We start from the raw sequence: 17,395 nt of genomic DNA, 5'->3' as shown, positions 1-17,395 counted from the left end.
GAATACTGTCTTAGTAGCAGGAACATTTTACAGCATCTTCTTTGAATTACATTTTAAATTTTTTGTACTATTTTCTCCATTACTTTAGTCAAGTGAGATCTACACTGAGAATTTCATTACCTCATAACTGCTGAAGTCCCATCACATCTACTTAAATTGCTTCTGTTAATGTGTCACTGTGCATGAAAAAGACAATCTGACTACTGTGTTCAAAAATTCTCCCTGAACTCGGTGCAAATGTCACAGCTGAATACAGTGGAATGCAAATTAAAGTATGACTTCCAAAGGATTTACTGGGACATCTTTGGGAGACAGCATTGAAATGCTGTCTTGTCACTCAAGGTGCTTATCAAACTCATACACCATATGAAATATTTAATTCCCAGGGTTTTAAAATTTAAGACTCTTGTTAGATGTTGATTTTTTTAACCCAAAATTAGCACATTGAACCTCACTGCCTCAAAAAGTCTTGCTAAATACATTTAACGCTGCCATGTTTTTCTCCTCTAGTTCAAGTACATGTCACAAAATTAGTGCCAGAACTCTTTTTCAAGCCTAAAAAAACCCCTTTAAAGTCTGAACACAAGTAACTGGCTTCGTTCCTAACAGAGCATAACAAACAACATATTTTTTGAAAATAAACAAATCTATTTCCTGAATGACTCAAAGGATGACACGTAACTTCCCTTCATTTTGTTAGCACACAACCATCTCACTGAATCCTACAGAGTTTAGTTTTTCCTTTAAAGAACTTTATTCAGCAGTGCAATTGATCTTGAAACACTGAAGTTCATATATTCTCAGAAAGTGCAAAAGTCAACTGATCTACAGAATAATTTAGTGTTTACATTTTTCCTTAGAATAACTCTTTTTATTATATTTGCCTATTCCACGCCATTTCCTCTATTCTTAGTATGGAGTCATGTAAATTTACTCTGCAGTGGTTCACAACAGTGATTGCAACAATCAATTAATTAAACTAAGAAAAAATTCCAACAGAAGAAAGACTGACAAGTAAGAGTATACCATGCTCTTATTCCTACCCTATCCTTCTAAAACTGCAAAATTCCAGAAGTAAAGTCCAATCCACAACACAAATCTCCACAACTCAGTGTCCAATAATAATCTAATCCAGTCTCTAACCACGTGTCTCTCACTTTAGTCTAAACAGTGAAATCTCTAATGGTTTCACTAACACATTGTTTTAGTCCTATCATCCATATATATTTCCCAAAAACACAGTGGAAGAAGTTTTTGTCACTTGGGTTCTACTGATTGAAAAAGTTATCTTCTAACTTCATATCGTGGAACTAAGAGAAATATTACCAAACATGTACATACTTCATAATTTTCAAAAACATTTGAGTATGTAAACTGTGAGAACAGTTTAGCTCTCAAAACCCCTAGAATAATAAATTTACTGTCACTTGTAGAAAAGACCTGCCACTTTGTGAGAAATTGCCTGGGTTATTTCTCCAGCAGTAACTCTGCCTTCATCCTTGATTTTCCAATGGCAAAATTCTCTGTTTAGAGAGTGAAAGAAAAATTCCTTTTGGAGCTGTTCCTCAAGGGGCCTTCATTAGCCAAACTACGTGGCTGTTCAGTTTGCTCCCTGGTGAAACTCTAGGATGAATGAGAACTGAAGTCATCATAAAGGAGCTCAGATACCTCATGAACAGCTTATTGGAAGGAATTAGACTGCAGGTCTGCAAAGGTCCAAAGGCACAGGGCTGGCTGCTCACGTCTCTTGCCAACCAACTTTCTTGCCTGGGGAGTTGGTATTGCCAGGAGGTTTGGAGCATGGCAGTTTGCTTCTCTGGATGTCCAGCAGACAGTTCTGCTGAGTGAAATGCACTGTATTAGTTCAGAAATACCCATGGTGGAGCAAGTTCCATCCGGTTTCTCTGTTGTCACAGCAAATCTACCACAGTAGTTTAGTTAAAAGCATTCCCATAACATCACTTCTGTGCTATCCCTTTTCCCCTACCATTTCCCACAGAACACAAATATTCTGTCTCCTTATCAGTACCCCACCACCTCCCCTTAATCCAAGCAGAGCTAACTTGAAAAGATATTTGGGCAAGCATTACTACAAGATCCAGTTATTAAAAAAATAATCAGGAAATGCATTTGTTCAACCAGTATCAACAGCCACAAAAACCTTAAGCATCCAGATGTTGGTACTTGAAGATGGTGATGCTCTAGTGGCCAAAATGACTTGCTTTCACCTGCAACACAGTGCCTTTGAGGGGACAATCAGTTCTTACATTCAAACCAAATGCACAACCCTGACTTCTTCTCATAATGATTCACCAAAGAGAAAATTGTATTCTGTATTAGCTGTTGTGTATCAGAGAGAGGGTAGGGCTATCCACTGCATGTATTAACACAAGACTTGGTACCCCTGGGAAGAAAAACAAAGCAGCTTTTCACTCCTATGATGAAATAGCAATATTCTTTGGAGATATTTGACAGAGGCATTAGGAGGTAAGGCAAGACTCTGTGCTAGGGATGCTTGTTGACAGAAAAGATAAATGCCACAGAGGTGGCCAAAAGGCCACGGAAAGTTACTGGCAGAAGAAGGAGTAGTTCATTACCAGACTGACTGGGGAACAGGGTCCTGTGGAAGTTAGTGGATCCAGAGGAGGACCACAAAAATGGTCAGAGGGCTTAAGCCCCTCTCCTACAAAGACAGACAAGGAGTTGGAGTTGTTCTATGGAGAGCTTCTAGTGGCCTTCTAATAATTAAAGGAGGCCTACAAGAAAGATGGAGAAAGACATCAGGGCCTGTGATGACAGGATGAGGGGCAATGGTTTGACTCTGCAAGAGGGCAGATTCAGATTGGACACAAAGATGGAACAGCTGGGACTCAATGATCCTAGAGGTCTTTTCCAACCTCACCAATTCTATGATTCTATGAAATTCTATATGATAAGGGTAGTGGACACTGGAAGGGTGTCCAGGGAAGTTGTGGATGCCCCATCCCTGGAAGCGTTCAAGGCCAGACTGGATGGGGCTTTGAGCAATCTGGTCTATGGGAGGTGTCTCTGCCTGCCCGTGGCAGGGATTAGATCTACATGCTATGTAAGATTTCTTCCAACCCAAACCATTCTCTAATTCTAAGTACCAAGAAATGTTAAGTCTTTAAAACAGAGGCAAGATAGAGCCTAGAGTAAAATTTCTTGGGAAAGAGACTCTAAATGCTTATTTCCAGCTCTCATAATTAATAAACTCATTGCATTAACCAAACTTTATCTTTTACCAGTGCACCTTACATTTTCTCTGCAGTGTGTCGGTGGGTAATTTACTTCATGATAAAAACATTTCAGAATTTAAACATGGAAGGAATGGCAATTAGTTTCTCATTTGGGATAATGTTCTGAGTTATCTGCACATCCATGCAAATGCCACGTTCATTTATAACAGAAGACAACAACTAAAAACCTTACACTTTTTAAATTATCACTGAGAAATCAATTCTGAAATAGAGCAAAACTTGTGCTGATTTCACAATTTTAAACATTAATAAATTCATTTTTTATCCAGTAGTATTTAAAACTGAGATAAGTTTACTTGAACATCTGAAGTCTGTTTCCTTCAAAAGAAAAAACACTTTTTTCAACCATACTGCAATTTTCAACCTAAAACTGACCCATAATGAATCAAATACTAATTTCCAAATATCAATTTTTGCATTATATGACATGAAGATCCATGATCTGGGTTCATTACAATACGTATTTCCATACAACATTTTAAAAAACAAAACACTGGTAAATTAAATTTTACAATAAATTATTAATTGTCAAATGCACAGCCCAGAAAGTGGTAAGAATGGAAACAAAGGGTTAATTGCAACACAGATTAGCAAACAGCAAGATACTGCAGCTACCACAAATCCCAGAGACTGAATATAACTGAGAATACTACACTGTGTAATAAAAATATGAACCATCCACAAACTATTTGTAATATACAGTGTTCTAGGTCTATACAACAATCTGTATAAAACACTAACGAAGTAATAGGATATTGCAATTGTTTTCTATAATAGAAACTTACAATTTATTTTTAAAAATACATCCAAAATAGAATTTTCCAATTTAACCAGGTTTCAAGACATTTAAATTTTTTTTTTTTTTTAATACAACAGCAAGACAACTACAGTGACACTGTATTGCTTACACTGAAACTGATTTACTAGCAAACCACAAAGCCTGAACAAAATGAACAGGACCAGTTTCAAAAACAACAGACTGACTTCCACTGACCCTGAAGATCACACAACAAGAATAAATGTATGGGCAGATAGGTTTGTAACTATGGAAGGTATTGCAATGAGGGTACTCTTAAAAAAGGTTTAAAATATAACAATTTTTTGCACTAGGAACTTTAGCAGTATGAAACAAGCAACCTAAATCCACATACACATGTGCAACAGTTTCATGAAAAATATTTGAACTAGTAAGCTTATTATGTGTAACAGTACTATCATCTTTAAATTATAGGATTCCAAAATGTATAAAATTGTTTTTCCTTTCATGTAATTTATATTAAAATGTTTTTTCTTGCTCTCAACATTGAAAATTTTAAAGCTGTTGCAACTAAACTTCTCCTTTCATTGTCAAAGAGTTTTTGGTTGGTAAATGCCACAATTTGGTTAAATCCTGACTGGCTCTGAAAACTCTCAAGGCTTGTAAAGATAAAAAAGTTGGCAAGTAATTTAAAGTTGATAAGAAACCACAAAAATAATGAAATATTTTAACATCCACGGTGGAGTAAGCTTCACATTTTTGTTATTGTATTGACAGTGGTACTCACAGAACACGGTAGAATTAGCCAGTCTCTCAGTATCAAGGAATATTCACTCACCAGACTATAAATGACAATAAATCACACAGGTGTAATGTGAGATCATGTAATTATAAAAAATAACTGCTAGAAACACTAAGGGTCTCAGTTGAAAGTAACTTGATATATTTCATTTAACTTAGAAGCAGTTATCCTAAAGCAAACAAAACAACAAAACCAGAATTTCATGGTTTGGTTTTTCCATGAGTGCTGCATCGTTCTTAAATGAGTGTAATGGTTAACATGGATAAATAATGAAAAAACATGCTGATTCCTGTATTTACCTGTTTTAAAGCTCCCATTCCTGAGAAAACCCCATTTTGCTTCATTCCTTATCAAAAGGATGAATTTATAGTTTAAGAATGATTAATGAAATAATTTGAAATAATTGGTGAAGATCTTGCTGAGCAAAGTGAGTAACATTGAAACAACAAGCTCCTATACTGGATGAATCTTTTAGACCATCATAAAGACAAAACAGATTACTTAGCAGGCAGCATAGATCTGCTCCACTCCACCTTTACATCAATCTTGAAAATGTATTATTATAAAAATGTAAAACTTTGGGGAAAAAAAGGTCACTTACCAGTAGCCAGAGCTGTTTGCTATATGTGGTACGCATGCACTTTGGCTCTTTAGAGGTCCAAATGTCAGAGGTATCCAAGATCAAATGCAGGGGGTTTTTGGCCCTCACAGTATACAAACACCTGAATTTAAACAACCTGATGCGAAATATGACCAAGGTTTCTGTACTTAGGAATTAACATATCCTAAGCACATAGTCTTGACCTAGTAGTCCATGGTAGTTGCAGTTCATGTGTAACTGAAGTTAACTTGCATTCAAACAGACTGGGGCACAGAGAGGAAAGGACAGGAGTCCAGAGAAAATCAGGTTCTGAGGACAACCCCTCCAAAACAGTGTTCCAATAAATTTAAAAAAGGAAAAAGAAAAAAAAAAGGAAAAAAAGACACATACTAGCTATGGATAGGCAGCTAAACACTTACAAGGATTGCAAAATCCTTGCTAGGGCATGCAGAGATGCAGTCAGAATGCTAAGGCTAAGATAGAAATAAAATTGGCCAAAGATGCCAAGAATAACAAGAAGAGTTTCTAAAGATATGTCAGTAGTAAGCAGAAGCACAGGGAAGATACAGAGCCATTGCCTAACTAGGCAGGGAAACTACTCACTAGTCATGTTGATAAGGCAGAGGTTCTCAATATCTTCTTTACTTCCATCTTTACTAGCATAGCAGGACCGCAGAGCACTGGATCAAGTATCTACAACAATGCATGTGTCAACTGGTCTGCAGCTTCTTGCAAGGGCTCAACCCACAGAAATCAACGGGCTCAGAAGAAACCCACCCTAGAATATCAAGGGAAGTGGCTGACATTGGTGCAAGGCCACCCTCTTTAAGAAGTCTTGACAATCTTGACATAATAGACATTTCTCATGCTGAGAGCAATCAATCACTGCAAGATGTAACTGGACAGGGTACTAGATAGTCTCTTCTGGGGTCCTGTTCCCATGAAAGGTTGGAATCAGAGATCTTTCAAGGTCCCTTCAAGCAATAAAGATGGCTGAACTGAGGGATTCAATTGCTAAAAATTTACATCTGTAGATACACTGGCATTTTCTCAGCTGTTTCCAAAGCTGGACAGTACCACATGAGAGGCTGCATCAGCTGAACCTTTTGGTCAGCTGTAAACAAAGAACTGCATATCACACCTGAGGCTCAAGCTAAAATTTCTTCAAGGATGTGAGAGAGATTTGCACAATGTACTGCATTACAAAGGAAAGCAGGTTTTATTTCTTATTGTTACCAGTATATTAGAGTAAAACCCTTCCAAGAATAGTGGAATGCCTGGAAAACTATCTCTAATATATTCAGGAAAATGTCAGTTCCTTTATACTTTTTAATGTAGAGGACTGTAAATCTCCTATGCCTGCTAGGACCAGAAGTGGGTAAGGGATAGCAAGGGATTAGAAAGCAGGGTCAGAATTTCTGAGGAGAGCTGAATTGGAGAATGATCCACCTCCCATCTGCAACTTGGTCCTACAGATCAAAAATGGGCCTCTAACCCTTGGGAGAGAACAAGCACAGAAGCGCAGCAGGTTGGCAGTAACAGTCCTTCATACTTGCATGAACTCTGCTGATGAGATGCACACCTCCTGAGGCACAGCATAGTCATCTTTATACAACTCTCCAGGAAACACAGATAAAGAACTTGAACGCTACAACCTTCAAAAGGTGTAACATGAGAAGAGTTCAGCTGCCATGGCCAGCTCAAACACAGTAAGCTGTCGTCTAGCAAGTCAGTAAGTGCCAAGGCACAGCAAAACCCACACACATTGCTCCATGCCATCAGGGGTCCTCAGCACTAAGTGCTTTGATCTATGGCATTGGATATAAACAATTACGTAGTATGCTCCTCCACAACATTCTTCTTTCTGGATGGAGAGAGAGTTGATGGGTGGACTGTTAGATGAGGGTAGTGTTCAATGGCTCAGAATCCCAAGGGACATCAGTGACATGTAGGGTCCATATCAAGGCCAGTGTTATTTATTGTCTTCATTAATGACACAGATGAAGAGATCGAGTGCACCCTCAGCAGATTTGCTGATGACACCAAGCTGAGTGGTGCCTTTGACACACCTGAAGGGATGGGATGCCATCCAGAGGGACCTGGACAAGCTCAAGGAGTGGGTCCATGGGAATCTCATAACATCTAATAAGACTGAGTGCAAGATGCTGCACCTGGGTAACCCCTGGTATGAACCAGGCTGAGGGATGAACAGATGGAGAACAGCCCTGCTGAGGACTTGGGGGTGCAGGGGGTGAGAGGCTGGACATGACCCAGCCATGGGCACTCCCAGCCCAGAAAACCAAACGTGTCCTGCGCTGCATCCAAAGCAGTGTGGCCAGCAGGGGAGGGAGGGGATTCTGCCCCTCTGCTCTGCTCCTGTGAGACCCCACCTGCAGGGCTGCATCCACCTCTGTTGTCCCAGCACAGGAAGGACATGGATCTGTTGGAGAGTCCAGAGGACACCAAGATGATCAGAGGGATGGTGCACCTCTCCTGCGAGGAAAGGCTGAGAGAATTGGGATTGTTGAGCCTGGAGAAGGCTTAGGGTGACCTAACTGCAACCTTCCAGTACCTGAAGGGAACCTACAAGAAAGATGGAGACGGACTTTTTACAAGGATAGTATAGTGACAGCACAAGGGGAAATGACTTCAAACTGAAAGAAGGCAGGTTTAGGTAAGACATTGGCAAGAAATTCTTTACTGTGAGGGTGGTGAGGTCTGAACAGGTTGCCCAGAACAGCTGTGAATGCCCCATTCCTGGAAGCATTAAAGGCCAGATTTGATGGGGCTCTGAGCAACCTGGCCTAGTGGAAGATTTCCCTGTCCATACAGGTAGCTGGAACCAGATGATCTTTAAGCCCTCTTTCAACCAACCATCATCTGATTCTGTGATTCTATGACGCAGTTTCTGATTATGGAGCTTGGGCAGAGGAATATCCAAGCAGCTCAGTTGGTGGAATTGAGAAGAACACAGAAATTCAGTGTCAGAGGTAAGTTCTCAGTTTTTTTTTGTCTGGTAGCGATTCTCAGGTGCTGAGAAAAACTACAGAACTCAAGACCTTTAGAACCCAAGCCTCATCTAGTAGTCTCCTGGTGTTAGAGTGGCCTTGGAACTGCCACTGCAGAGTGGGCCAAGGCCTCCATTTAATCTGATCTTCTGGTTAAACAACTTCTGGTGCAAACACGTGTCTCTTGATGGGTGAGGCTCTTCCTCACTCAGTTTTACCAGAGAAAGAAAGGGGTCATGCTAAATAGAACTTGATCTTGGTCCAAGATTCAGATAATCCTAAATACTAACGTCTGAAGAAGACCATCACTTTCACTAGGATACTTCTCTCATTTTAAGCGACAGGAAATAAACATGTAACTTCCTGTTGCAAAAGGAAGCAAGAAGCAACTGTGTGTCACTGTTACTTGTCAAGTGAGTCACATCCTCAAGAAAGAACATTTAAACTTGTCCTTAGATGGTGTTATGAAGTATGATTCAAGCAACACGTATGGAGTATCTAGACCCATTTCTAATAAGGAAAGGAAAACCAGAGGCTATGCTCCCATACAGAAGGACACTGAATTTGACAAACTCAAAGTTGAAAAGTAATCATACAGGACTTGTTGGAAAAGAGAATTACATATCCAAGAGCTAGCCATAACAAAAAACAGAGACATGGATAGAAGTTAAGAGGCATCTAGAATGCCTCTATCACTGGGCACTGAGGGAGGGGTAGGGTGAAAACACAGGAGTATGCTGTCTACCACATTATTGCTATAACACAGTATTCTGTTGCATCTGCAAAACAGTCACTACTGACTCTTTGCTGCTTCTCTTTTGATCAACTGCATCAATGTTAACATCAGAATATTTAAAAATGTGAACATCCTCTACTTTCCCTGCACTCATAATGGTATCCAGTGTTTAATTCAGCAAGAAACAAATCTCTCTTCAAAACAACAGCCAAAACAAAGTCAGGCCTTGTCTGCATGGAAACCAGCCTTTTCAGGATGTTTGATTATGTATTTTTTATTTGATATGTGAAAAAGAACTAGTAGCAAAACACTGAAAACAAAACTCAGAGAAGAAAGTTAATTTATTTGTCTAAAACATCAAACTGAGATACCTTAGTTCAGTCAAAGCTTCTTCAGTTTCCTCATAAGTCTGAACTTCATAAACAAATATTCCAAGTCCGTCTACCTACAAAAATAGGATGGACAATTCTTGACTTTCTTCAGATACCAAGTTAATTTACAAGTCCTTGAACACAGATGAAGAACAGGAAGTGATCCTATATCCTAATAAACTCCATCATGTTTCCCAAGTGTCCTGGAAAGGAGGAATATGAGCCTTCTTTGGAAAGGTGCGTTGGAAGGCTATGACCATCTCTTGGAGACAGGGTATGCATTTACATCACCACGATTGCCATGGTACAGAATCCTGGACTGCTACTTTTACACGCCATGACCTATGATCTGAGAGTTGTAGTCTGCTGTCTCCATTCGCAGAATGTACGGGATGATGCTGTCAATCTGAACATTTCCAATCAGTCCTGCGAAGAACAGCTCTTCAGTGATGGCAGCACTCATCAGCCTAAGAGCAGGCAATCGCAGAAGAAGTCTAGATAGTCTGGAAAATAAGTTTGGTGAAAAGTATTACTTAGCAGATCACAGATTTTGGTGCGTATCTCCATGACGTTATTAGCAAAAAGAAGAAAAAAAGTGACAAGGGACACTACTGCTCAAAGTTTGCTACATCTAGTTCATGAAAGGCTTGAATATTTAAATCAGTATTGCATTACATTTAGTCATGTCTTGAACAGTACAGAAGATGTGCAAATGCCTGTCAACTACATGTATTATGTATGTTTGGATTTAAGACTAAATGAGAGGAAATATTCCAAATAGATGCAATTCAAACTGGATGTTACTAATATTTCTGATATTTAATTTGAGAAATTATTAATGAGATAGAAAATAGTACTTATAATATCTATGACCACATGCATAATATTTGAAGGATTTCTGAAGGTAATTTCTTAACTTTAGGGAGATAGGAAGATAATGTATATATCTTTTACATGAAAAACTGTACAAATCAGTGACTGAGAATTAATCAAGTAAGTATCTAAGTTTACAGACCTGTAAGTATCATCCGGATACGCCTTTGTTACATAGTCTTGGAACTCCATGTAAGCTTTTTCTTGAAATTTCTCAATCTGTACCACATTTTCTAGACCTGGGTGATCTGAAAAAAACCCCTCTTCTTTGTTATACCCATTCTACAGAAAATGAACTAAAATCCATACAGACTATCCAGTTGCCAACATACTGAAATAATTATGTGATAGCAGCAGCAACTTCAGTTTTAGTGGCAGACACTACTTTACCTCCTTATCTTTCTCTCTCTTTACATTTCTATTTTACTTAACTTTCCATAAATAAGACCAGACATTTTAAAGGGTTCAAATAAATTCAGTGCTTGTTTATATAAATCTTGATGATACAACTCTATTCTCTGTGTAGCAGTAAATCGGGGTTGTTTCTACACACTGACATTTTATGGAACATTGGATGCACAAATAGTATTTAAGTGTAAAGTGAAGGATAAAATTAAGATCAGTGGAAGAAGCAAACAAAAAGTTGTGAAGTGTCTGTTTCCTAAGACATGTAGAAAACAGCACTGAATCATAGAATATGCTGAGTTAGAAGGGACCCATCAGTATCATTGACCATCCAACTCCTGGGCCTGCACAAGACACCCCAAGAATCACACCATGTGCCTGAGAGCATTGTCCAAATGCTTTTTGAGTTCAGATAAGCCTGTATGTAGCAGATTGTTTTTCTCAACTATTTGGTGCAAGAATTTCAAATGTGCTAATTATAATTTTTAACAGTGATTTGAACTTACTTGAAATGTAAATGTTGCTAAAATGAAAGGACATCAACCTAACTGCCAAGTCACTCTCGGAAATTATTATCCAGTAATTCTGAACTCTCTACATGGTATGTAATTTTATTATCCATCTATCTGAATGTAAAAATTTTACTGTCATACTAGCATGACAATTCATGTAGATGAGGAGTTAATGTGCAAATTGCATCACTTCAAGCTGCTGATTTTAGAGCCATATCAGGAACACAGCAAGAAGTCAGCTTCTGGAAACAGCAGTTTGAAGACCACTTGTACACCTGTAGCCATTTAGAAAGATGTCAAGTCTTCTTGGCACACTAATTCCACTAATCTCTTCGCCCAAGGCTGTCTTGTGGCAATCAAACAGCTGGCTTGGCATAGCTGAATCACCAGGGCCTAGTAAAGCAGAGGTTCTTAACTTAGGGCTCTGCTGCATGCACAGCCCAGCCCCATCCTGCGGCACAGCAGTAAAATCTCTGCAATTATAATTTCTGGCCTGTGAGTCATTGCCAGGACATTCCTTCTGTTAAAGGTACCAAACATGACTTTCATGTGCATGAAGATTTTGTTACATGGCTCAAGGATCAAAAGTCCTGACAACACATTGCCATTAAAGCAACTACTCATTAGTAATGTGAATTTGAAAACATCAGCTAAAGAAAATTTCTCTCAATCATGTGACCGGACAAGAGTCTTTTCCCAAGGTATTTTTCCTTCTACCTCTCGTATTGTCAAATATATTTGGAAGGAGACAAACTTCAGACTAAACAAATAGGTAAATACTACTTTGCAAGTGCAAAGTTCCTCAAAAAGTATTTTCTGGTGTCTAACAGGACTGATTTTTTCAGAAAGGCCAGAGGATTCTATCATAAATCCTAGCAGACATCATTCTAAATAAATGAACTTGAGGTATTCTCTCATAATTTTGTTTCTTTCCTGGAGGAACCTATACCAGTTCCTAGTATTGGAATGCCATGAAATGGATTATTTTGGGGTAAGGAACACTTGCAGGAGAATTACATCTCCTGCAAGTATTATTTATTAAAATTAAACCGGCAAACACCTCCGACCATTCACTTAGAGAAAATCTCTTCTGTAATAATGGTGTATTTGAACCTGTTCAGTCCTCAGCAGAAAAGGAAAACCACAAAGATTTTCAAGCATGCTTAATATTGTTTAAACTTAGTGGGCTTAATGGTGAGTCCTGCTTATCAGGAAACTGAAACTGTTTCAGTGATACAGTGAACTGTACAAGCAAACACAAAACCATGCAAGACTCTCCTAGTCATAAGGACTGACAGCAGGATTATGTTTTACAGTAAAACACCTAGGATCTGATTTTCCTTAGTAATCCACAATAGAAAAATATCACAATAGGAATATCCTCTGGAAATGTATCTTTCCTGAAGGGTTCTGGCTCTACTTATGCCGCCTTTTATTTGCATCAATGTCTTTCATCTCAGAAGTCTTTAATTACTGAGATATATATATATAATTATATATTTAGGTAGCAATGGAAGAGATGCAGGGTTTTGTTGTGCACTTAGATGAATACCATGAATTCCTGCTCATACTGCCACTTTTACTGGTAGATATTACATATAGAAAAGATCATGCAAATCTGAGGGAAACTGCAAAGCAGAACCTCACAATATATGAATTCTATATATTAGAAAACCTGTTTAAAATTTGTATTTTGGAAGTGTCCAAGTTCTAAGAGACTTTCTCACCTCAATTAATTTTTCTGTCTAAGGGTGAACTGCAACTGAACACAAAAACAATGTTTGTCTTGGAACTAGTAAGTCTGCAGAACTGACAAGAACCAAATATCCAGATCTCTTCCATGTCCTACACTACAGACAGGGATCACTAAGATTCTGTCAGCATTTTAACATCTGCTCTAATTTTTTTTACATCAGTGTCTACAAAAGGCAGAGTTACAAGGATTAAGGAAGCTGCTGGTGCTTTTAAAACCTTCTAATGCAAAATGGAGTAACTGAAGACTTACTTTCTAAATGCGAGAGTGAAAAATTCTTGGAGATAGAGGAAGTACTTGAGATGTGTACATTTTTCTTTCATCAAAAGACTTGGTTTTGGCTTTGTATTAAATCCCAATTCTGAATGATTAATCTAAGGCCTGCAGGATACTGACAGAAAACCTGAACGCCTTTTGTGAAAAGCGAATTCTTTCAAGTAAAGAAAATTAATTTTGTAGCTTTCTATAGTCCAGGCATATAGGTTACACAATGTAATTACTTGGTGAGTATCTACCATAACCAGAGGACTCTTTCCTCCCTATTGTAAACTGATCATCCAGAAGGGAAATAAAGTTATATTACCTTCACTGTCTAATGCGTGTCTAGTAATATTACTGAGAGTGCATTAAGCAAATACTGTTTAGAAGACAGAAATAATACCATAAGTGAATGTTTGTGGTGTTCATTCACCAAAAAGGCTACATGCATTTTCTGTGTGGAGGGAGGTGATATTTCTGAATGTGAGAACTGATGCCCAGGTAGTCTTTAATTTATTAAAATCCCAACTTCAATCTCATCTGATGTGCAAGAGCAACACTTCAGAAAATTAAACTGCAGATCTTCAGAAAAGCACAGAATTAAAATAAATAAATAAATAAGTAACAAAAATCCCAGAATAATCAACAACCCAAACCCAAAAAGCCAAAACAAATGAGTGGCACAGCCAAGAATAAAAATCTACAAATGAATTAAAGTCTCCCCCGCAGAGAAAAAAGACCCCAAAGCAACATTCAGCAGTTTATATTGGAAGATTAACCCTCCTCTCACTACAGTCTTCACACACCTTCCAAGATTCCTCAACAAATAATGAAACAGTTATACAGCAACAAATAGCACAGATTGAAGCTTCACATTTGGAATAATTACATACCAGGACTGAAGAGGACGATTGCTTTCAAATATGCATATTCATATCCATCTAGACACAGTTTAACCATGCTATTACAAAACTCTTGCAATTTGAAGACATGCTCCATTACTAGTCTTCCTCTGTCTGTTGGCAGTTTATCTAAATCAAGACAAACATAAAAAAAATCCCAAGTTAACACACATGGAAAAAACCATAATTTTAACAGTAATTATTTTATTAGATTCAAACAATGGGGAATCTGTGCTATCTATAAATTCCTATTAGGTTTGAATAATCTTGACATGAACAATTATGGAGTATTAACACCCTTTTTTCCACCTCTTCCAGTTAGGGCTCTTCCTGCCACTAATGCTTCCAGTAATCAGGCATGGAAAGGGAGGAAGAGACTACTTATAAGTAAAGTATACACTGCTACTGCTGACCTGTGCTGTGTGTCTAAAGATCAGGTGCCACAGGGTAGGACAGTGTAGACCTTCATGGGTTTAGTCAGAGACTATGCCACTGCTGGAAAGGTGCACTATACACCTTCCCTGATTTGCACTGAGGGGAATATGGTTGGTGTTCCCCTTGAGTCAGCAATAGCAAAGCCTGAAAACCCCATTCCCTCCATAATCCATCAAACTAGAGTCTTTAGGCTCCACAAACCTGGTAGCTCTTGGAGATACTGCAGCTGGCATACTGCACAGCTGGTTCTTGCAGTCAACCTGAATTCCCAATTTAAATGATAGAGGTATATATTCATAATAATGATAAAAACATGACTACAGTAATTTCACGACTATAAGGCGCACCCTTTTGACTAAAATTTTCCCCTGAACCCGGAAGTGCGCCTTATAGTCCGGTGCGCCTTATCTGATGTACAAAGTTGCAAAATTCGCAAACTCAGAAGTGTGAGCCGCAATGGGGGGGTGGTGCCGCGGGAGCGCCGAGTCGCGAGGGGGAGCGGGAGCGGGTGGCCACGGCTGGCAGGAGCCGCAAGGGGAGGGAGGGAACTGCCCCCGGTCCCGGCTGTGGCACAGGGAGGGCATCTGGGGCTGCGTTTAAAGGCAACGCCAGTCTGTGAAAAATGTTTGCAAACGGCCAGTAATTCATTACTTTGTTAGACGCGGCTCAGCTCCTCCCTGCAAAAAAGAAAAAGGGCGAGCCTCTGCCAGTAATTAATTACTTTGTTGCATGCGGCTCAGTTCCTCGTTGCAAAAAAAAAAAAGGGTGAGTTGTGAGCCCAGCCGCGAGTGGGGAGCAGGAGTGGCCAGCCCCCAGCCAGCCGAGAGGGACCACCCAGCCCCCTGTCCCAGCCCCCAGCGGCCGTGTGGGCTGAGCGGGACCGCCCAGACCCCGGTCCCAGCCCCTGCCGGCCGTGCAGGCTGAGCGGGACTGCCCAGCCCCGGTCCCAGCCCCTGCCAGCCGTGCAGGCTGAGCGGGACTGCCCAGCCCTGGTCCCAGCCCCTGCCGGCCGTGCAGGCTGAGCAGGACTGCCCAGCCCCGGTCCCAGCCCCTGCCGGCGGTGCAGGCTGAGCGGGACTGCCCAGCCCCGGTCCCAGCCCCTGCCGGCCGCACGGGCTGAGAGGCACCACCCAGCCCCCGGCCAGCGGCAGCTGCACAGGGAGAGAGGGAGCGGGCAGTGCTGCGCCGCCCCAAGCCGCGGACGGTCCTGAGCCGCCCTGAACCGCAGCAACCCCGAGGTGTGAGCTGTGGCCGCCCTGAATAGTGGTAGCCACGAGCCCTGCCTCACCAGCCGGGGGCGGGCGGGAGTGCCGGGCCCTGCCCAAGGGGAGGGCGCTTGGGGCTGCGTTTAAAGGCTACACCAATCTGTTAAAATGTTTCCAATTTGAGCACATGCCAGTAAGCTCCACGATGGGGGATTCTGTTACTAATTCACTACTTTGTTGCGCGTAGCACGGATCTTCGCGGGAAAAAAAAAAGGTGCGCCTTATAGTCCGGTGCGCCTTATCTGATCTACAAAGTTGCGAAATTTGCCAACTCCCGGGGGGTGCGCCTTATAGTCCGGTGCGCCTTATGGTCGTGAAATTACTGTAAATACTACAGTACCTTTTCTGGTAAACATACTTTATATAGTACATAGATCAAAATTTCCAGATTCCATTTGTATCTGCTTAGAGACAACCACAGATTTGTTAGTACCTGTAGTTGACCCAGTACATCTTGCAATTTGATCGATTTGTTTTAAGCTATCATTATTTATAGGAGGATCTTGTGGATGGTTTTAAATCATAAAACCCCCTTGGAAATAATTCTTTAATTACCTTATCATAAAAGAAGATGAAAAATCTATAGTCTGGTAGGCTGATTTTTTCCATTTTACCGATCTGCATTTGCATAATATCAACAATAGTGAATTTTCATACACCTAACAGCAAATAACTCAAAATTTAGTTAAATATGAAAATGCTTTGATTTTTGTATGTGCATATACCTTATGAATAATGTGTTGTGACTACAAACAGATGAAGATTATACTATTACTGACTGGCTAGCTTTTAGCTGACAACCTTGTGAGTATCCTCAAGCACACAAAGCTTAGCTAAGAACAGACTTAAAAAGGCCAACTGCCATGTCTTTCATTTAGAAGAAAAATATGCCAAAGATGCAGGACATAGGATTAACAAGAATCTAAGTGTATTTAGTGCAGATCTAATTGAAGACTTTCATGAAGACTAAAACTAATACACAGAAGTCAACAAGCCAAGCTATGTAAAGGAACTGTATCATCAAGTTGGCATTCAGCTGTTTGTGTCACAGCTATGAAGAGTAAGGACAGGTGGGTCATTCTTTACTTTGTATCCTTCATACAGAGCAATCATATTCACAGTACTCTTGTGTTCTTAACGTTGATGCCACCCAAAATATTCCTAATTTGGGCTGATGATATTAAGAGACAGCAAAACAATACATATCACAACACACAAAAATTAAAAAAAACCAAAAAAGCAACTTTTTTTTTTATATTTGGAGGTAATTATTAACATAGCTGACTTTTGCAAAATTGCTAAAAAATTCTATCTTGTGGACTGTAGTTGCTAGAATCATTTTCTGTCAATACTAACATGAAATTCTTTAAATAGTAAATTTACAGTAACTGAAGGATAAATAAAGAGTTTCTGTACACTTCAAAACTTAAAAAAAGTCT

At 39.7% G+C, this 17,395-nt stretch overlaps 1 protein-coding gene across 6 annotated transcripts in view; it reads right to left on the bottom strand.

Moving 5' to 3' along the window:
- Positions 1-667: 667 nt before the first annotated feature.
- NR2C1 (nuclear receptor subfamily 2 group C member 1) overlaps positions 668-17,395 on the bottom strand; it is a 53,952-nt gene continuing 37,224 nt past the window's right edge. For 5 of the 6 annotated variants that reach the window (XM_033057335.1, XM_033057339.1, XM_033057337.1 and 2 more), the window contains 3 exons: positions 14,248-14,385; positions 10,569-10,674; positions 9,506-10,056 (listed from right to left, as the gene is read on the bottom strand). In XM_033057335.1, the coding sequence (XP_032913226.1) occupies positions 9,882-10,056; positions 10,569-10,674; positions 14,248-14,385 (419 nt within the window). In that variant the 3' untranslated portion in view covers positions 9,506-9,881. Of the gene's footprint in view, positions 1,838-9,505; positions 10,057-10,568; positions 10,675-14,247; positions 14,386-17,395 lie in introns of those variants that run through there. The other variant, XR_004417648.2, reaches the window with a different exon arrangement.

This window comes from Catharus ustulatus, chromosome 4 (assembly GCF_009819885.2).
Source record: "Catharus ustulatus isolate bCatUst1 chromosome 4, bCatUst1.pri.v2, whole genome shotgun sequence".
Taxonomy (NCBI): domain Eukaryota; kingdom Metazoa; phylum Chordata; class Aves; order Passeriformes; family Turdidae; genus Catharus; species Catharus ustulatus.
Note: the sequence above shows the minus strand (reverse complement) of the source record. Positions and strands in the feature narration are given on the sequence as shown.